Below are 22,369 nucleotides of genomic sequence, written 5' to 3'. Positions count from 1 at the left end.
GGTGGTACCGAATGCTTTGTGTTCGAGCGCTGTAGCATGATGGTTCCCTGTCTTGAAGAACCTCACAATGTCAGCAGCAGGCCCTTTAAGACTTTCTATTATTCTCTGTTTTTTCACATTGTCGGTGCACTGCCATTCCTCTAGGTAAATGGTTGGCTTGCTCAGCCCATGCGTCATACTTTTCCTCTCCACTAGGACTGGGTTTCACACCTGAAAACATACGCAGCTTACAGTAACTCTGAGTCTCAGATGGCACATTATTGCATTTCTCTACCAGTGAACTGATGGCAGTAACCAGTTCAGTGTTGAGGTCAGTGCCAGAGGGCCTTTAACATCAGCTACAGTCTTCCCTTTATGTCTTAGAAAGGATAATAGCCTCTCCTGAAAATCTTCACCCTCTCTCTCAACCGGAGATGTGGCTTCCGAAACTACATGTACATTCCAGGGACCCAACTCTCCAGGTATCCCAGCAACACTTGGCACAGCTATTTTGTTAAGATTGTTTGATATCTCTACCAAAACATCCTGATTTTTATCAGCTGAATAGGAACAACGACCATGCAGTCTAATTTTATCAAAAGCCTTAACATAAGTCAGCATTTCCAGCAGAACCTCATCGGAAACATCCTCTGTCACATTGCTAAGGACAAATGCACGATTAATAGCTAGCTGTTTCTCTCTACACCAGGAAACAATATCTTCAGCACTCATGTTGTAAGTCTGTGCCTATACAGCAATGTTAGAAAGAAAATGTTCAAATGGTCAGTCAGTGTAGAATGTTAGTATAGATGTCAGCAGTGAAAACAGTGAGCAAAAAAAATAATTACACCAGAGTCATTTCTGAAAATATCCATCAACAAAAACAAAATCCCCAGACGAGCACCCAAAAATGTAACCCTCTCACCACGCTCACATTTGACTATCACGATATTAACTTAAGTAATCTCAACAGCATGGGATGTTAGGTGAGAAGGACATCTCCAATAAGAATCCCCATTGTAAACTATCTAGGGTGATGACAAATAGGGTATTAACTTCAGATGGAATGATTATAGGTTTTTGTTATTGTCTAAAGATATACTTTCAAATGCATTAAATTAAATTGAAACAGTAAATGACTCCACCAAGGCAACATACATAAGGTTCAATATGTGTATTGTTACATTTTCATAGCACCACATCGAAAGAAATAAAAATAATAAACCCCAATGAGTCGTGCACAACCCATGTTCAAATGATTTCAAGCTTGCTTAACCCCGTTAGCGCTCGTCGGAGCTCAAACAAACAAAAAATGACGACACACATGAAGTCCCAAAGCACCCCACCGTTGTGGTTACTCACTACCCGTGGATATTCCCTCAGCGAAGTACGGCAGTTACTTGCAGGTTTCTTCACAAGATCCACAGCAAGCACAGCTATCAATGTAGACAGTACTCTTTAGCAGTAACCGATATCCCATGGGAACATGAACTAGTTAAGCTTTCCCAAGCAATTCTCTCTCGGTTTCACAGGATGCTAGGCTAACCTCAAGGCTGTCCAATACCTCCACAATGAGATGGTAGCTCCAGTCTTTAGGTATGGGGTTTGTTTTATTTTTAACGTCTTCTGTAAAACACAATTCTTCACCAACGGTCATAATGTAATGTCCATCCTTTTTCCAACGTCTCTCTCCTTCTCCTTTTTCCCAGGCCTCCCGTTAACCAGGTCAACTCCCATTGGCCACAGCTTAACAAGCGACCTTATTGGTCAAAACTTAAACTTAAAAGTAAACCAACCTATTCACTTATACATTAAAGAAATATTTCTTCAAAAGGAATGCATTAACAACATTACAATTCAGGATCAATTCAATCACCTTTTAAATATAATACCAATTAATTTTAACAAGAATAAACTCAATAATTGGTTCTAACAAGGGTATTACAATTGCTAAAGGTACTGCATAGGTGTAAACATTACTTTTTTAGCAAGAGATAGCACTTGTATAGCCTAAGAAAGTAGCAGAAATGTGTAGAAAGTAATTTTGAATGCATTTTATTGAAGGGAAACAATAACAGTCTTGAAATTTTTGGCAACAGAAGTGGTATGTTCTTATATATTGTACAATGAGGAATTAACCTACAAAATACTAGTCTTCTCCCATTTGTTTAACCATTTCCCCCACCCACAAGGTGTATAAACAACAACAATAAATAAGAATAAAATAAGATAATAGATACAAAACAAAAATGTGAAGAACATAAATCAATCCCCTCTAATTAGCACATGTAGGACAGTATGCAAGTGTGTGTGCATGGACTTTGCAGATGTATTTCTCACATGCAGCGTATAGTATTTGTTTTCCAGTCCTTCTTTGGGGGACAGAATTGGCATCTCCTCCTCTTGCCTGCCCCAGCTGCAGCCTCAGGTGGATCAGGACAAGATTCAGCCCCCTGAACAGCTGTCACGGGCTCTGCAGAGGCTGCTGTGTGGGGGAGGCGCTCCCTTCTTTGAATGTGTGGGGTTACAACTGCCTTTCCCAGCTGCTCCAGGAACACCCTCCTCTTGTTCCGCTTATCAGGCCTCCAGGTAGGGTTGATCTTGTTCCATATCATGAAGGCATTGTATGAGGACACATCAATGATGTTATGGAAGATGACCAGGGGCCAGCGGGCAGTCATCCTCCTGCAGCTGTAAGTTCCAATCACCTTGTCCAGGTTGTCCACGCACCCTTTGTTGTGGTTGTATCCCAGGGTGGTGGCTGGCTTGTTCCTCTTTGGGAGGTAAGAAACTAGAGTGGTGGTGGGGGTAAAGACAAACTTTGATGAGCAGGCCTCTCTCCCTCTTGTTGGGAGGAGTGCAGGGGGGAGCTCAGGCTTGTTCATTCTAACTGTGCCAACCATGGTGATCTTCCTCTTCAGGAGCTGCTGGCTGAGTGCAATCAGTAGCACACATCATCTCAATTTCTCATTGTGTGTGTGTGTGTCTTTGTGGTTTTTGTGGTGTGTAAATGATTTTACAACTGCCGGGTCAAAAATGACCCTAAGACAAATTTTGTACCCTGGTGGTGTACAGCTTTCATGGAAATATGAACAAATGTGATGTTTCACTTTTTCTAATGTTGGGGTCACTCTAGGAAAAGTCATCAAATTTCAAGTTGAAAAATATAATTTAGGGGGTTTTCTCTGCTGTTAAACACATTTTGACCCTTAAGACAACACAAGGGTTAAATGGAAGAAGTTTGGAACCACCAAGATTCTTCATAGAGCTGGCCACCCGGGCAAACAGAGCAATCGGGGGAGAAGGGCCTTGGTCAGGGAGGTGAACAAGAACCTGATGGTCACTCTGACAGAGCTCCAGAGTTCCTCCGTGGAGATGGGAGAACCTTCCAGAAGGACAACCATCACTGCAGCACTCGACCAATCAGGCCTTTATTGTAGATTGGCCAGACGGAACCACTCCTCAATAATAGGCACATGACAGGCCACTTGGAGTTTGCCAAAAGGCACCTAAAGGACTCTCATACCATAAGAAACAAGATTTTCTGGTCTGATGAAACCAAGATTGAACCCTTTGGCCTGAATGCCAAGCGTCACGTCACTAGGAAACCTGGCACCATCCCTATGGTAAAGAATGGCAGCATCTCACTGTGGGGATGTTTTTCAGCGGCAGGGACTGGTGAGACTAGTCAGGAACAAGGGAAAGACGAATGGAGCAAAGTACCGAATGGTCCTTGATGAAAACCTGCTCTGAGTGCTCAGGACCTCAGACTGGGGCGAATGACTTGAGGCTGTAATCGCTGCCAAAGGTGTGTGAACAAAGTACTGAGTAAAGGGTCTAAATACTTAAATGTAGTATTTCAGTTTTTTATTGTGCAAACATAAAAACAAAAAAAAGTGCTTTGTCTTTATGGGGTATTGTGTGTAGATTGAAGAGAGGGAAAAAACAATGGAATCTATTTTAGAATAACTCTGTAATGTAACAACATGTGGAAAAGGTCCAGGGGTCTGAATACTTTCCCGAATGCACTGTATATTATGTCTAGTGTCACAGCGTGTCTTACTGGTTAACTCGCAACCAGTGGTGGAAAAAGTATCCAATACTTGAGTAAAAGTAAAGATACTTTAATTAAAAGAAAATGACTCAAGTAAAAGTGTAAGTCACCCAGTAAAATCTTACTTGATGAAAAGTAAAAAAGTGTTCAGTTTTAAATATACTTAAGCATCAAAATTAAATGTAATTGCTAAAATATACTTAAATATCAAAACTAAAAGTAAAAGTATAAATCATTTCAAATTCCTTATATTAAGCAAACCAGATGGCCCGATTTTCTTGTTTTTTAAATGTACGGACAGCCAGGGGTACAATCCAACAATCATATATAATTTACAAACAAAGCATTTGTGTTTTGTGAGTCTGCCAGATCAGATGCGTTAGGGATGAGCAGGGATTTTCTCTTTTAGTGGGTGAATTAGACCATTTTCTTGTCCTGCACTTTTGAGTGTCAGGGAAAATGTATGGAGTAAAAAGTACATTCTTTTCTTCAGGAATGTAGTGAAGTCATCAAAAAATATAAATAGTAAAAGTCATCAAAAATATAAATAGTGAAGAATAGTACAGATACCCCAAAAAACAACTTAAGTAGTACTTTAAAGTATTTTTACTTCAGTACTTTACACCACTGCTCACAACTAATGCAGCAAGCACCATACTATTGCAGTGGAGAATACAATATATTTTTCATAATTTTTGAAAAGTAGTTCCACTCACAAGAGTGCAAAGAATAAGCTAAATAAAACAATATACTTTCATGTGTCCTATTTTGTACCTAAGAGTAATTGATATCACCATGGAGACAGTAGTTTATTTTATTGAATGAAATGAAAAGCCAGAGAGTTATGAAAAATTTGATTAGTTAAGGAGAATATGATTTACCGCCTTAAAATGCCAATTTTACAACCGTCTTAGAGGGGGAATATCTCTTCAGGATCGTTATATTGTCATATAAATGTAAAGTCGTCTACAGAGAATTTAGAGAAGGCCACTGAATTATACTGAGCCTTCACACTCCAGAAGATTTATTTGGCATTGCGTTTTGACAACAATATTAGTTTAACCTTAAGGTCAGAAATGGGTTGGACTTATCAGTACTAGTCATCTAGAACAACTCTTTATCTTCCATCTCACATCACAACCTATATAATTTCTCCCATATCTCTTGCTCCCAAAAACATTGAAAACCTTTGGAATGAATCTATTCATTCCTCTGATAATGATCACATTTAAGAAATTACACAACCACAGATTCTCACAACAAAGATTCAGAAAACAAACTGTCTTCAAATCTACTGCTTTTTTTGGGTCAGTACCTTAGTGCATGCCAATATCTACTGTGTGTCTGTATGTGTGTGTGTGTGTGTGTGTGTGTGTGTGTGTGTGTGTGTGTGTGTGTGTGTGTGTGTGTGTGTGTGTGTGTGTGTGTGTGTGTGTGTGTGTGTGTGTGTGTGTGTGTGTGTGTGTGTGTGTGTGTGTATTCCTGTACCACACGTGTACCTGTATGACAAATGTGTTTTTTCATTCAATTATGATCTGCTATCAGTTATCTGTGCAGGGGCTGTGATTTGTTATGTGGACAATGGTGCTCCCTGGAACAGCTCCTGGTTACAAACTGTAATGAGAACAACACCACTGTTGCCATGGAGACCACAAAGCAAGATTTGTCACCTTGGACTGATAAGGCTGCTGTAGTAGTTATTTTAAATTTTTTATATTTTTAGGAGGAGGGGTGGTTTGTTGGGTTTGCTGTTTTCAGAAGGGATTTAGGACATATTTTTGACGCATTTTGACACACCCCTTTTGATGCATATCTTCATCAGAGATGAAACCATCAAGGTCACCCGTCTCAATATTTCTTGACAAAGATATTTCATTAGATGGGTATCAGTCTTTTTCTGATTTTGACAACTTGTTGCCATCTTGCCAAAAAGCAAGAGCAACAGGCAGGACTACAGGCTAACTCCTCAATTAGATTTTACATTGCTCTTCCTAAACAAATGATTGACTAATTAGTACTAATTAGTGGGGAATGCCCTCAATCAACAAGTGCCCCGTTTGTACTTATATTTCTGTAAAATGTATTAAATGTTGTTCTACAGATCATGAATATCATAAAATAAGGCCATTATAAGGATTTTTTTATGACATTTTCCTTGACACTCGCCATGATTACAGGCCATAACCTTACCCTGAGTTGGAGAGTCTCCACCCACTGTCCGATGGGCCTGTATTCAGGAACACTGGAGTTGGTCATCTGAAACTGGAACAGGTCGTAGCGTCCCGGGGCGTCACCGTTTTTATTAAACATAACCGACGTGCCTGCACTACCTGCAGGGAGACAGAAGGAAGGAATGATAGAAACGTGTTTATATTGAGTAGATCTAGTGTATTCGGAAAGTTTTCAGACCCCCTGACTTTTTCCACATTTTGTTATGTTACAGCCTTATTCTAAAATGGATTAAATAAAATATTGTACTCATCAATCTACACACTATGCTCCATAATGACAAAGTGAAAATAGGTTTTTAGAAATGTTTTAAAAATAAAAACAGAAATACATTATTTATATAAGTATTCAGACCCTTTGCTATGAGACTCGAAATTGAGCTCAAGTGCATCCTGTTTCCATTGATCATACTTGAGATGTTTCTACAACTTGATTGGAGTCCACCTGTGGTAACTTCTATTGAATGGACATGATTTGGAAAGGCACACAGCTGTCTATATAAGGTTCCACAGTTGACAGTGAATGTCAGAGCAAAAACCAAGCCATGAGGTTGAAGGAATTGTCCATAGGGCTCCGAGACAGGATTGTGTCGAGGCACAGATCTAGGGAAGGGTACCAACAAATGTTGGCAGCATTGAAGGTCCCCAAGAACACAGTGTCCTCCATTCTTAAATGGAAGAAGTTTGGAACCACCAAGACTCTTCCTAGAGCTACCACCCGGGCAAACTGAGCAATCAGGGGAGGAGGGCCTTGGTCAGAGAGGTGACCAAGAACCAGATGGTCATTCTGACAGAGATCCAGAGTTCCTCTGTGGCGAAGGGAGAAACTTCCAGAAGGACAACCGTCTCTGCAGCATTCCACCAATTGGCTCTTTATTGTAGAGTTGCCAGATGGAAGCCACTCCTCAGTAAAAGGCACATGATAGCCCTCTTGGAGGTTGCCAAAAGGCACCTAAATGACTCTCAGAACATGAGAAACAAGATTCTCTGGTCTGGTGAAACCAACATTGAATTATTTGGCCTGAATGCCAAGCGTCACGTCTGGAGAACACCTGGCACCATTCCTACCGTGTAGGTGTGATGACTGTCCTGTGAGCATCCAGATGGGTCGGATCATCTTTGCAGTAAATAACTTCAGCCAGACCTCCTCTCACCCGCGGAGGGGGGAGAAGGGAGCTGGTGGGGGGTTGACAGTTCACACCCTGTTGTAAATCAAGGATTAGAACCTTCAGCCATCTCCTTCTCCAAATTCACACAAGAATGTTTCTTTGTTTCACAGACATTTTCCCGCCAAAACTTTAACATGTTTTAAAGTGAATACTGGAACAATATTTCTAACATAGATCGTGGGGAATGGTCAGGGTCGATCTAAAGAATAATAATGTCATTTTGGTTGTTTTTGTGTCATCATTAAACATGTTAAAAACTAAATACTGTAACTTGAAAAGTATACACACTACATGTACGAAGTCTCCGTCCTCTAGGTTGTGTATGACATAGAACAAATGATGAAAGTGTTTTTGTTAAGTTGGGGATGTGATCGTAGTACTTATAAGAGGAAATTGTTTCTACAACTTTGTACAAATGAGTAGTCACCACCCCTTGAGTGTGGTCAGAGAGTGTGTCAGCCTCACAAACTGCCCCTTTTGAATGAACTGTATAAAATAGTGGGTTAAGAATTAACATATCAGACCAGAGAGGCATGTAGCTACGGCTCATGTCCAAAGTGGTTTGAACTTTGAAATCTCAACACGAGGTAGAGACGATGAAGTTACCTCCTGGACAATCACTGGTACGGCTGATTAGCTATCCTAAGTAAATTATCTAGAAAAGCGGATTTAAGTGGGACCATTCTACTACTCTTCTCAAATCACAGTAGTACGCTACTATCATCCTCCCAATGGGAAGCATCGTCACGGCTGGCTAGCCTATCTTCAAAGAGGCAGCTTCAGGAGCAAATGGAAAGTAGAATAAACTGTAGTTCTGTTCAGGACTAAACGACAGGTTAACAGATACCGGACCGTGGTAGAGAACAATGGTAAAAGATGAGTGGGGATCCCTTCTGAACAATCAGAGCCTTACAAGCGTGCCGCAAAAAGGCCCAACAATCTTTCCAAGAAGCATGGTCCCGACAGAAATACACAAAGAACCAAGACATTTACACGTAAACACATGCATCATTTCTTTCTCCAAACGGGCGGCGGTTTGTGTGCAAAGAATATGATTACTGTGAGAGTAGTTTCTAAATGTACCAACGTATTATGTCTCTGTCTCTCTCTCTCACGCCCTCTCTGTCTTTTTTTGTACCAAGCCGCCATATTGTGTCAGCCCGTGTTATCAATTAGTTAGCGAGTAAATAAATAATTAAACAAATTTGTGGAGTATTGAGTCATAAGTAAGACTGGGGTTTTTGCAGATGCAGGAGGTTACGACTGTTCAGAATGATATGATAGGAGGTTAAGATTAATGAGTTGACTGTTTATAGATGTAATAGCTAAAGACCATCAGACTTTATTTTGGGAGATGGTAACTCTTTAAAGAACTGCTCTCGTGGTTGCCCAAATCCTAATGAGATGATTGTTACATTATTCATTTGATTGGGCAACAATTAACAATCGTTAGATGATTAGATAAATAACAGTCATCAGATTAATGAAAGCAAAGTCATGACAATGGTGGTGGCGGCATCATGCTGTGGGGACTGGGAAGAGACTTGGAGAGACTTCTCAGGATCGAGGGGAAGATGAACTAGGTAAGTACAGAGAGATCCTTGATGAAAAGTCCAAAAAGAATCAAGGGGTCTGAATACTTTCCAAATATACTGTATTTGTGCGAAGATTTGAATTACACATGCATATTTTAAGTTAAGACTAATAAAGGCCTGGGGTTAGTCTTCAGCGCACATTGGTCCAACAGTACATCAACCTCAGTGAGAGAAAAAAATAACATTTAACCACGTGTCCCTTGTTCTGTCTATAAAAGGTTCCGTGGGCATCAAGAGCCACAGGGTGCTTTCAAGTGCTGATAGCCTATTCATAATGACAATTTCCCCTCATTATAATGCTAGCAAGACCAGCTAGCTCCCTACGGACTGATGATGGCTCTGCTGTGCTATAGACCTCACCTGTGTTCCCTGTGAAAGAGCATATGCTGAGTCTAGCGAACACCACACCACAGCCCGACATTTCACATCTCAGCACTTCAGCATCAGATCTGTGTGATACACCATTAGATAGATGTGCAGCATCATTGGAGTGGTGTGCAGCTGTAGGTTATCACAGCTCTGCATTAGGAATATCATATGGTGGCCATTCTACAAGACGGTTGCACATTTCCTCAGGTCAAAAGCAAACCTTCTCAATCACACATGCTGTACAGGAAATGAAGATAAATAGGTCAGCCACAGAATCATAGGGTCCCCATCTGGTCCCAATTTGTAGAAGCCTGTCTCAAGCAGAGAATCGCAGATTTGGCTTATTAGCTTACTGAAGGTTCTGGACACCTGAAACACGCTACTGGAGAAATGACATCCATGGCTTGATTTGGATGAAGTGTGCATGTGTGCGTGTGTGTGTGCGACTGTTTGTGTGTGTTCGCGTGCTTGTGTGCGTGAATATGTGTATACATCTGTATGTTTCTGTGTGTTAAAAACTCGCCATAATAAAGAGGTTCTGAGAAACAAGTGTCTCTTTTGATGTGACATAGAGTGCTAGGTCGACTGTCGTAATAGAACTGGCTATAAAACCTGTAGAAGGAAAAGGACCAATAACACATATCCAAAATGGTTTTGGGGGACACGTTGCCTTTGTGTTTTGTATAGGACAATAATTGCAAAATTCCAGAAATTTGAAATAAATTCTCTGGTTTTCCCGAAATCCTGGTTGTAGAATTCCCGGAATAAGGAGGGAATAATCAGGAAATCCGGAATCCTCCAACCAAGATTTCGAGAAAACCATGGAATTAACTGAAAGTTCCCCGAATTTTGCAACCCTATGTAGAACGTTGTCTTGTGAGATACAAGCTATACCCCAACGCCCCACACGTTTCCTTTTAGTTTGTGTCAGTATTGACTGTCAGTAGCCTACACAGCAGTTATTTTCCCAAAAGACACCATCATTGAACATTTTACTAAAGAGCAAGACCAAAATCTCCCCTCATACAGCAAGCAGAGAGATGACCGTAAGTAAAACAAGCTCATTTAGACGAGACCTAAAGGATGCAGAAATCTAATGGGAGTTCCCAATACGACATTCAAAGTATGTACAGTTGGGCCAAATACTGTATTTTGGCACACTTGCACTTTTCCTACATAATGCTTGATTTCATGTCAAATTTCATTTGACTTTGGGTCTCCACACCTTTGCCCAGGATTTAGGATTGTTTAGGTGTTTTTTTTTAGAATTTCAAATCAGGCTTTCTTGTGTCTCATTCAGCAGTGGGGTCTTCCTATGTTGATGCTACAACCAAATTAAGCATTCAAAGAAACCAACAACCTCCTTACAATCAAACATGGGGGAGGTTTGATAATGGCTTTGCTGCCTCTGGTACTGGCAATCTTGAGTGTGTGCAAGACATCATGAAATCAGAAACACAGTATTGGAGAAATTAAATACAGGTATGTGGCCTGACTTTTGTGTGTGTGTGTGTGTGTGTGTGTGTGTGTGTGTGTGTGTGTGTGTGTGTGTGTGTATACAGTGCATTTGGAAAGTATTCAGATCCCTTGACTTCTTCCACATTTTGTTACATTACAGCCTTATTCTAAAATTGGTTAAATAAAATAAAAATCTAAACACAATACCCCATAATAACGAAACGAAAACAGGGTTTTAGACATTTTTGCAAATGTATATATATATATATATATATATATATATATATATATAAAGAAAATACATAAATACCTTAAATAGATGAAGCTTTGTCATGATGTTCGTAATAATGATGGTCGGACCAAGGCACAGCGTAGTTCGAGTTCCACATATTTGAATGAATAAGTGAAACTGAAAACAAAATAACAAAACTTACAAAGACCTGTGACTACGTAGCGCTCAAACACACTATACATAAACAGTGGCCAGACGGAAGCCATTCCTCAGTAAAAGGCACCTGACAGCCCGTTTGGAGTTTGACAAGAGTCACCTAAAGAACTCTCAGACCAAGAGAAACTTCCCTGAATGCCAAGCATATGTCTGGAGGAAACATGGCACCATCTCTATGGTGAGGGATGGTGGTGGTAGCATCATGCTGTGGGCATGTTTTTCAGCAGCAGGGGCTGGGAGACTAGTCAGGATCGAGGGGAAGATGAATGGAGCAAAGTACAGAGAGATCCTTGATGAAAACCTGCTCCAGAGTGCTCAGGACCTCAGACTGGAGCAAAGGTTCACCTTCCAACAGGACAAGGAACCTACGCACACAGCCAAGACAACGCAGGAGTGGTTTCGGGACAAGTCTCTGAATGTCCTTGAGTGGCCCAGCCAAAGCCCGAAATTGAACCCGATCGAACATCTCTGGAGAGACTTGAAGATAGCTGTGCAGCAATGCTCCCCATCCAATCTGACAGATCTTGATAGGATCTGCAGAGAAGAATGGGAGAAACTCCTCAAATACAGGTGTGCCAAGCTTGTAGCTTCATACGCAAGAAGATTTGAGACTGTAATCGCTGCCAAAGTTGCTTCAACAAAGCACTGAGTAAAGGGTCTGAATACTTATGTAAATGGTCTGAATACTTTTGTAAATTCGAGAAACCTGTTTTTGCTTTATCATTATGGGGTATATAAATTGATGACAGAAAAAAAACAATTTCATCCATTTTAGAATAAGGCTGTAACATAACAAAATGTGGAAAAAGTCAAGGGGTCTGAGGACTTTCCTAACGCACTGTACATCTGTATGTTTCTGTGTGTTAACACCTCACCATAATGAGGAGGTCCCAGAGAATCAAGTGTCTCTTTTGATGTGACATAGAGCGCTATACAACACCCAGTAAGGTCGATGGCCCTCATCCAGCCATTGTTAGAGAGACTGTATTACTCCTTCAGTTTAACAGTGAGTTAACCTTGGCTGTGACTACAATAATTCAAAGGCATAGGAGAAACCATTTTTTATATAGGACGGGGGGACTCGGAGCAGATGTGGAAATGGAATTGACTGCAGTGATGTCTCTATAAAATATGTTAAAGGCAAAGGACCAATAACACCTGTCCAAAATGGTTTTGGGGGACATGCTGCCTTTGTGTTTTGTGTAGGACGTTGTATTTATGAGATAAAGTCTGTACCCCAACGCTGCACACCTTTCCTTTTAGTTTGTGTCAGTAGGGACTGTCAGTAGCATACATGCCAGTTTTCCCCCCAAGGACATTTGTCATTGAACATTCTGCTAAAGAGCAAGAAAAAATCTCCCCTCATACAGCAAGCAGAGAAATGACGGGGAGTAAAACAAGCTCATGAAGATGCACCATACATACAGGAAAAGACCTAAAGACTGCAGAAATCTAATGGGAGGACCCAATCCGACATTCAAAGTTCGTACAGTTGTTGCCAAATACTGTATATTGGCACCTTTGCATTTTTCTCACATAATGCCTGATTTCTTGTTAAATAAGTAGAATTTGTAAAAATATATATATATAGTCTCCACACCTTCATATTGGATTTTCAACGTTGCAGAACCAATTGTATTTTTGTAAACTTAAGTAATTTACACAATAAACACAAATGGCATGGATTGTTTTTTTTACATGCCGGAGCTAATACATGGTTTCACAGCCTTTGACCAAGATAACTGTAGACAAACAGTTATTATAGCCATCAATGAGCTTTCTGCACCTTTCTCCTGGCAATTTGGCCCACTTTTCAGCAGAACCCTGCTCTAATTCTTCAATATTTGAGGGGTGCTCTCCACCAACGCTGTTTTCAGATCTCGCATAGGTTTTGGATGTGATTCAGGTCTGGTCTCTTTGCTGGCCACTCCAGAACAGTCCAGCATCTTTTCTTGAACCTTTCCTGTGTGTTTTTTGTGTGTTTTTGGGTTTGTTGTCCTGCTGGAAGACCCACAACTTTCAATGCATACCCAGTTTTTAGACGCGGGTTGAACACTGTGCTCCAATACAGTATTTTTGATTATATGCTGATTTCATGATGCCTCAAACATTTTCAGGGGCCCCCAGTACCAGAGGCCGCAAAGCAACCCCACAGCATTATCAAACCTCCCCCATGTTTGACTGAGGGTGTTCTTTTCATTGAAAGCTTCATTTGGTCATCAGTAAACACAGTGCTGATCAGTATTGGCAAAGATTAAAGCTCTAATTTCGTTTATTTGGGCAAAATAACATTTCCCCAGGATTTAGGCTTATTTAGGTGTGTTTTTGAGAATTTCAACCAGGCTTTCTTGTGTCTCCTTCAGCAGTGGGGTCTTCCTATGTTTGGCAATGACCAAATTAAGCATTAAAAAAACCGACACCCTCCTTACCATCAAACATGGGGAGGTTTGATAATACTGTGTGTGGCATCATGACATCACAAACACAGTATTTGAGAAATGAAATAAGGGGCTTGATTCATGTGTGTGTGTGCATGGTTGTGTGTTTATATCTGTATGTTTCTGTGTGTTAACACCTCGCCATAATGAGGAGGTCCCTGAGAATCAAGTGTCTCTTTTGATGTGACATAGAGTGCTATACAACACCCAGTAAGGTCGATGGCCCTCATCCAGCCATTGTTAGAGAGACTGTATTACTCCTTCAGTTTAACACCTTGGCAGTAAATACAATAATTCAAAGGCATAGGAGATACCATTTTTTATATAGGACGGGTGGGGGGGGGGGGGGGACTCAGATCGGATGTGGAATGGGAATTGACTGTCGTAATAGCTCTTTAAAATGTGTTAATGGAAAAGGACCGATAACACCTGTCCAAAATGATTTTGGGGGACATGTTACCTTTGAGTTTGTGTAGGACATAGTCTTTGTGAGATACAGTCTGTACCCCAACACTGCACATCTTTTCTTTTCGTTTAGACACTTTTTGTGTCAGTAGGGACTGTCAGCTGCCTAGATGCCAGTTTTTGTTTTCTCCCAAGGACATTTGTCATTGAACATTCTACTAAAGAGCAAGACAAAAATCTCCCCTCATACAGCAAGCAGAGAGACGACAGGAAGTAAAACAAGCTCATTTAGATGCACCATACATACAGGAAGAGACCAAAAGGATGCAGAACTCTCATGGGAGGACCCAATCCGACACTCAAAGTTTGTATGAGCATCAAAGTCAATAAGTTGCTTAAGTTCTCTCGATAAGATTCCTGTGCATTAGTCATACACAATTCACTACCTTAATTCACTACCAGCTTTTGAAATGGCAGTGTTAATGGTCTGCAAGGTGTATTAGAAGAGCTCAATTGGGTTCAGACGAGGGGAGTTAATTCCCTGAATAACCCAGGTGAAGTCACTGAAACAACTTTCACTCTGTGTGTGCAGAATATGAATAGGTTGTCTAAGGCCCCATTCAGCCCTATCTGGACTGTGTGTAATAAACATGAGACTAGCAGGACCATTAGTGTCGATGCATTGTACATAACAATACATGACTTGAACACTTCCCATCCTTTCCTCCCTCACATACAGTATATTGGGGAAGCCAGCTGACCAGGTTTATGCCTGGACATTTGGCAGATAAACAATGGTTTGTGTCAAGGCAATTTATTGTCAGTTGTCATAATATAACATTAGCTGTCAGTATTATGACACAACTATGTAGCCCTTAAGACAACAGGCTCATGTAAAGTGTTACATTTCCAATACTTGTACTAAACATATGGCTGCAGAAAGGCAGAATTCTCTTTACTATGAAACTGAAACAAAAACACACACACACAGCTGTGGTAGTCAACAATCTGCCACTTCTGCTTCCAACAGACAGAGAACAGAGTTGTTGACATACTGTATCTTGTTGTTGACAAGGTGTTGACATAGTACAGTGTAAGCAGTGGGTATGACAGGACTACAAGACTGTCTTGTTCTACGCCCATGGAAATACAAAGAATCACACACACACAGATTAACACACACACAAACACTCACAGTCTGCCAGTAAGCAAACAATTAAGCAGCGTGGCTCTCCATGCAGATAGAAAGCCATTACAAACGCCATTCTATTTTATATTTCACGTTATTTCCAAGGGAACAAAATTATCTGTGTGGACAGCTTTGTGTGAGGGCTGTATGAGATGAAAGATTCATATGTTTGCATGGGGCTCTGAACTAAGACATGACAAGAGTGCACTGCTGCTGTGCTGTGTCGAGTAGTGTGGGTGGACTGGGGGCTCCACTGCTGTGCTGTGTCGAGCAGTGTGGGTGGGCTGGGGGCTCCACTGCTGCTGTGCTGTGTCGAGCAGTGTGGGTGGACTGGGGGCTCTACTGCTGTGCTGCGTTGAGCAGTGTGGGTGGGCTGGGGGCTCCACTACTGCTGTGCTGTGTCGAGCAGTGTGGGTGGACTGGGGGCTCCACTACTGTGCTGTGTCGAGCAGTGTGGGTGGGCTGGGGGCACCACTGCCGCTGTGCTGTGTCGAGCAGTGTGAGTGGGCTGGGGGGCTCTGAACTAAGACATGACAAGAGTGCACTGCTGCTGTGCTGTGTCGAGCAGTGTGGGTGGACTGGGGGCTCTACTGCTGTGCTGTGTCGAGCAGTGTGGGTGAGCTGGGGGCTCCACTACTGTGCTGTGTCGAGCAGTGTGGGTGGGCTGGGGGCTCCACTGCTGTGCTGTGTCGAGCAGTGTGGGTGGGCTGGGGGCTCCACTACTGCTGTGCTGTGTCGAGCAGTGTGGGTGGGCTGGGGGCTCCACTACTGCTGTGCTGTGTCGAGCAGTGTGGGTGGGCTGGGGGCTCCACTACTGCTGTGCTGTGTCGAGCAGTGTGGGTGGGCTGGGGGCTCCACTGCTGCACTTCTCTTGTTTCATTATTCCCCTTCTTTCACTCTCTTCAGCTCTGTGTCTCAAGCACCGTGGGGAGAGCAACAAATACGGCACACATGGACACATACAAATGCATATACATATGCACACGCACTCACAAACACAGTCCAGACAGGATGCAGTAAGGAACAAAGAGATATGTCTGTCAAAGTTATGGGAGTACTAATGTTGGCTTACAAGTATAAGGGTTAGTGAATCTGAATACTTAATCAGCCGGGGTAGACCGGGCAATGGCTAATTTAGTGAGCCGAGCATTCCTCTGTGACAGTGTTATTGCAAGTGCATAGCAGGTACTGTATAGGTTCAGAAAGAGTGCAACAAAATACAGCAACAGCTTGTTAGCCTTTTCTGAATGCTGTGAGAAACACTTATTAATTTTTGTACATTTGCATGAATTGTGCCCCCGCATGAATTGTGTTAAATACCAACTGGAGAGAAATTGGCAGCTACAAAGGCTTTTCTAAATTCTTTCTGAGACCAAAAGAAAATATTGGCCTTCAGACCTTGCATAAGTCTCTTCTAGAAATGGTTATGCCACGTAGAATTTCATTTTATTTTAATTTCACCCATTTCACCTAGAAACAACACATTCTTGAGAAATACCAATTTACCATCTCCCAGGCAAGGTTTCTCATACTTATACAACACACCACTCCTACTGTACACCCTCCAATCATTCCTCTATTCAATTCAACTAAATTCAATAAACTTCATTCATTCCCATCGAGAAATTATTGTTCCATAGAATTTGATCTAGTAGAACGAACAGAGAAAGTTGGACATTCCACGATTTGGAGAATTTACAGTATGTGGTCCGCTGGCACTTTAATTTATAATGTTTAATTGATTGTTGCTCAACACATCACGCATAGGAGAATCCAGTGCCTGTAGTGACTGCATGTTCAGAAATGAAATGGCAAATTCTATTGGTGGACTGAGAAAAAAACATACTGTCCATGCTTCTATCTTACCTCTCACCTGTCCTTGTTTAATTGTATTTGCACAAAACAAATTACACTGGAACACAAGTTTTTTTCTTCAAAGAAATATATGTACTTATGTGAAACTTGCAGCATTTAACTTTGCCTATATGTTTAATGAGGATGCACAAATCAACATGGTCAGGGGATAACCAATGTACTGACCATTGAAGCTGGCGTTGCGTATGTACTTGAGCAGAGTCTTCCCCTCGGCTGCCTCCATCACAGGGCAGATGCCAGAGTGCTCAGGACACAGGTCTCTCTGCATGTTGTGGAGGGCGTGAGCCATTGCGTACACCGCGTCTATCACAAACTGCACCTTCCCCTCCTGTTCGTACTTTGAGTCTATTCCAATCCGCTCCTGGCCTGAGGGACAAGACAGTGGAGAGAGGAGAGGGCATATGTAATACATGCCATTTAGGGGACGCTTTTATCCAAAGCGACTTATAGTCATGCGTGCAGACATTTTACGTACGGGTGGTCCCGGGAATCGAACCCACTATCCTGGCGTTGCAAGTGCCATGCTCTACCAATTGAGCTACAGAGGACCAAAGAAAAAGGACAAGAAAAGGACAGTCACACACTGTGAATTAGTCACCCTGATCATATACTGTAGCACGGCATGGGTCATAGTCCTGCAGAGTCCTGTTGTAGAAGTGTAAAACAAGAAGTGCTAGCCAAGGAGGAGACAACCAGGTATAAATTAATACCATATGTACATATGCATATATTTCATAGTGAAGTCAGGCCGCTATTGGCCCTATATATTTGTATCACATTTGTCCCATTTTAAGAGTGTTCAAGGCCTTGACGAGCTTCTAGAGCACGTGTCAAAGTCATTCCATGGAGGGCAGAGTGTCTGCGGGTTTTCGCTCCACCCTTGTACTTGATTGATGAATTAAGGTCACTAATTAGTAAGGAACTCCCCTCACCTGGTTGTCTAGGTCTTAAAACCAAAAATCAGCTGACACTAGGCCCTCCATGGAATGAGTTTGACAGCCCTGGTCTGGAGGCATTTCCTTGCACCATGTTCTATTACGGTCTCTTCCCTCCTCCTTTGGATTATTTTGTAGGCATTTTCATTTCACTGGTGTTACTGAATGTCTAAATGAATGGCTTCAGGTTGGTAGGGGATCTCTTCGCTCTCTCACACACACTTAGTTTAGGTGGGGATCCTTTGACTGTGGTATTTTGCACATTTTCAACGTGCCAATGTGAACAGGTTCTATCATTAAGCATGGCATATGGACGCTGAATATATTCATTTGAAAGACGCAGGCAGTAATGAACAAGGATGCATTAACAGGAAAGCAGCTCGTCAATACACAGTGCAAAATAACAGATGAATGGGGCGCTATACAGCACTGTGGGGAAAGCTGCTAGAGTGCAAGGAGATTACTGTGTGATTTTCACATTTAAGTACCAAATAAAGACTCCCAGTTCACATTGCAAACTTGAGAAGAAGGAAAAAAGGCAGTCTGTGTGGCCATGACGAATATGACTACAATGTGGGAGACTGGCACAAGCTGAAGGAGGTCAAAAGTAATAAGTGTTGACATTTTCTCCAGTTTCTCTCCTTTCAACATACATTTCAGCCCACACATAACCTTTCCTGTTCTCCAGAGCAGTGAGTAGAGTACTGAATGCATAAGCTTTGAATGCAAAAAAATAACCTTCCCCTTAGTACCTGACATTCATAAATATGGATATGGATCGGCTTGGTGAGATGGAGAAATGGAAGCAGCTCAACACCAACCTTTTTGTGTCTTTGTACAATGCTTATACGCTTTGTTGATATTCTACATACATTTTTTATGTGGTTTAGTAAGTGCAAGGATCTGAAGCATGTGGCACATAAAGAAATGATGAAAGACGGTATATATAAGATACTGCACCAACAACTCCCTGTCGCTCTAATTGCTATAGCTATAGCTAGCTACTGTATGGTCAGCAGTACATCTCAGCCATAAGCCATATAAAATATATCAATCCCTGTCACTAGCATTGACTCAGTGAAATTGTACATCTTCGCCCTTTGCTGGCATACCTAGAGGATAGAAAGTATCCACCACAGTATGCAACACTTCCACACTATCAATACTCCCAAGTCCCAACACGCCTCATTGCAAATAATGCTTGCAGCGAGATCAAAACATCGTCAGTATTAAAGCTCTTTGGGAGCATCAAGTGAGCTACTGTAGCAGAGCTTTACTTACTTTCAACATTTCTGTGTAGTTCCTCTGCTCAGCACCTCTCCAAATGGCATGCATGTTTGCTCTACTACCTACTTAGCATACATATCACAGCTTAGCACTGCTGGCATGATGCCATTACCCAGCTGGGCACAACTTTACTATCCCAGTAGGACCAGCTATTTACATTATCCAGCGGACTACACCTCAGAGTCCTCATTTGTAAAGATGTGTTCTACCATTATTTTAAGATACCTATAAAAACATAATCCTGCACCAACAGGAAGTGTGAATTATTGCGTGGATTATAATTAATGGACATTTTTCAAGGGGTTGATATATAATCGAGTCTGACATTTCTAAGTGGAAATTGCAAATTTCAGAAGCCTTTTTAAACTTCAAATTTCCCGCATTGCAGGAAGGTTCACCTGCAACAGGGTAATCAAATGTAGATCATACATCGGTATTCTTTTCATAGTGCACCATTGCCAATAGTAATGACCCCTCCCACAAACAAACAAACATGAAAAAACTTAACCACATAACCAAACAAATCTCTTTTGGCTACCTACCTGTGCATTTCCTACTGGTGTCCTCTCTTTTGGAGGAACTAAGAAGCCTGCAGTCAAAGTTCTCCTCCCAGAACTCGGCGAACCACACGTTCCGGCGATTATTCTCCAGGGTGAGCGAGGTGAAGTATTCATCAAACCCTGGGGAATCGAAAAAAGAAAAGAGAATTCTTAATATCTCCACCAATTACCAACAGAACCCAACCTCGGGGAAATGATGCGAGACTTGGGCAGTGTTGCTGCAGCTGCAGCGCTGTGCTGTACTGGCATTTAGGAGTTGTATTAGTCTCATAGCTACGAAGTACAAATAAACCACTCTTTATCAAGTTTTGACCACTGCAGTTCCTGTGTACCACATGGATCTTTAATCAGGGCTTTCATCTTGGAAATGACATTAATATGACATTAATTAAAAAGCAGGATACATAATAAACAAGACAATAGTAAACATGTCGTCCTCCACTAATGATTCAGCACCCCCTTTGGGCCAATTGATATATCGCGTGTGACGAGCACATTTCAATTATCGTGTGTGACCACAGATTATCCATTATATTTACCAGATACTCAAGTGGCCGGTCTAACAATGAAAATTAATGGCTTAAAATATGGAAGGCAGTAGTTAGTCTGGGTACCATTCTCTCTAGCTAATCCCCTCTCTATACTCCATGTCATGTGCCAAAGACTCTTTGGGAATTACAAGGAGTGGCAAGGAGTGGAATGTTAGCTAAAGAGACTGGTATCCAGACCAGAAGGTGGTCAGGAGGAGGCAAGATCAGGTGGGACCATTCTAGCCAAAGAGAGGGCAGATACGCGTGTGAAAAACAGGCACAACTCCAATTTATCTGGGATGTCATGTGTCCATCTCAACATTAACAGTTCAGAGGAAACTTTGTGAATCAGGCCTTCATGGTTGAATTGCTGCAAAGAAACCACTACTAAAGGACACCAATAAGAAGAAGAGACTTGCTTGGGCCAAGAAACACGAGCAATGGACATTAGACTGGTGGAAATCTGTCCTTTAGTCTGATGAGTCCACATTTGAGATTTTGTGTCTTTGTGAGGCGCAAAGTAGGTGAACGGAAGATCTCCGCTAGTGTGGTTCCCACCGTAAAGCATGGAGGTGGAGGTGTAATGGTGTGGTGGTGCATTGCTGGTGACACTGTGTGTGATTTATTTAGAATTCAAGACATACCACATCATTCTGCAGCAATATGCCATCCCATCTGTGGTTAGTGGGACTATCATTTGTATTTCAACAGGACAATGACCCAACACACCTCCAGGCTGTGTGTCACGCCCTGACATTAGAGATCCTTTTTATGTCTCTATTTTGGTTTGGTCAGGGCGTGAGTTGGGGCAGGCATTCTATGTTTTTGTGTTCTATGTTTTCTATATCTGTGTGTCTGGCCGGGTGTGGTTCTCAATCAGAGGCAGCTGTCTATTGTTGTCTCTGATTGAGAACCAAACTTAGGTAGCCTTTTCCCACCTGTAGTTGTTTTCTGTTTTTGTGTCTGCACCAGACAGAACTGTTTCGTGTTGTTACATTTTGTTATTTTGTCTCAGTGTTCAGTTTTGTAAATAAATCATCTTGAACACTTCCCACGCTGCACTTTGGTCCACACCTACGACAACCGTTACAGAACAACCCACCACAAACGGACCAAGTAGCGTGGTAACAGGGAGCAGAGGGTTCAGGACTCCTGGACATGGGAGGAGATATTGGACGGACAGGGACCCTGGAGACAGGCTGGGGAATATCGCCGCCTGCAAGAAGAACTGTAGGCAGCTAAAGTGGAGAGGCGACAATATGAGGCAAGGCAGCGCAGGAGTCACGAGAGGCAGCCCCAAAAATCTTTTTTTGTGGGGGCACACGGGGAGATTGACGGAGTCAGGCGAGAGACCTGAGCCAACTCCCTGTGCTTACCGGAAGCAGCGTAGTACTGGTCAGGCACCGTGTTATGCGGTGAAGCGCTCGGTATCTCCATTGCACACTCATAGCCTGGAGCTCTACATGCCAGCCCCCTGCAAGTGCCATGCGAGAGTGGGCATCCAGCCAGGGCGGATTGTGCCAGCTCAGCGCGTTTGGTCTCCGGTGCGCCGTTTCGGCCCAGGGTATCCTGCGCCGGCTCTGCGTACTGTGTCTCCGGGGTGCTGGGAGGGTTCAGTTTGCCCTATGTCTGCGCCCCCCGACCGTGCCGGGCGAAAGTGGGCATTGAGCCTAAGGGAGAGGTGTGGTAAGCACTAGATCTCCAGTGGTCTCCCACAGCCCGGTTCGAGCAGTGCCTGCATTCTGGAGGGGCCGGGATAAAGTGGGCATTCAGCCTGGAGGAGTGGTGCCAAGGCTGCGCTCCAGTGCTCCCCCACAGCCCGGTTCCTCTTCCACGCACCAGGCCTCCTG

At 42.4% G+C, this 22,369-nt stretch overlaps 1 protein-coding gene across 2 annotated transcripts in view; it reads right to left on the bottom strand.

The window, feature by feature from the left end:
- LOC135527900 (metabotropic glutamate receptor 7-like) overlaps window positions 1-22,369 on the bottom strand; it is a 142,446-nt gene that overhangs the window by 40,158 nt on the left and 79,919 nt on the right. For both annotated transcript variants that reach the window (XM_064956542.1, XM_064956541.1), the window contains exons 5-7: window positions 19,972-20,109; window positions 17,373-17,573; window positions 6,224-6,363 (exon numbers count right to left, since the gene is read on the bottom strand). In XM_064956542.1, the coding sequence (XP_064812614.1) occupies window positions 6,224-6,363; window positions 17,373-17,573; window positions 19,972-20,109 (479 nt within the window). The remainder of the gene's footprint in view (window positions 1-6,223; window positions 6,364-17,372; window positions 17,574-19,971; window positions 20,110-22,369) is intronic.

This window comes from Oncorhynchus masou, chromosome 33 (genome assembly GCF_036934945.1).
Source record: "Oncorhynchus masou masou isolate Uvic2021 chromosome 33, UVic_Omas_1.1, whole genome shotgun sequence".
Classification (NCBI taxonomy): Eukaryota; Metazoa; Chordata; class Actinopteri; order Salmoniformes; family Salmonidae; genus Oncorhynchus; species Oncorhynchus masou.
This window is presented reverse-complemented; position numbering and strand designations above follow the sequence as displayed.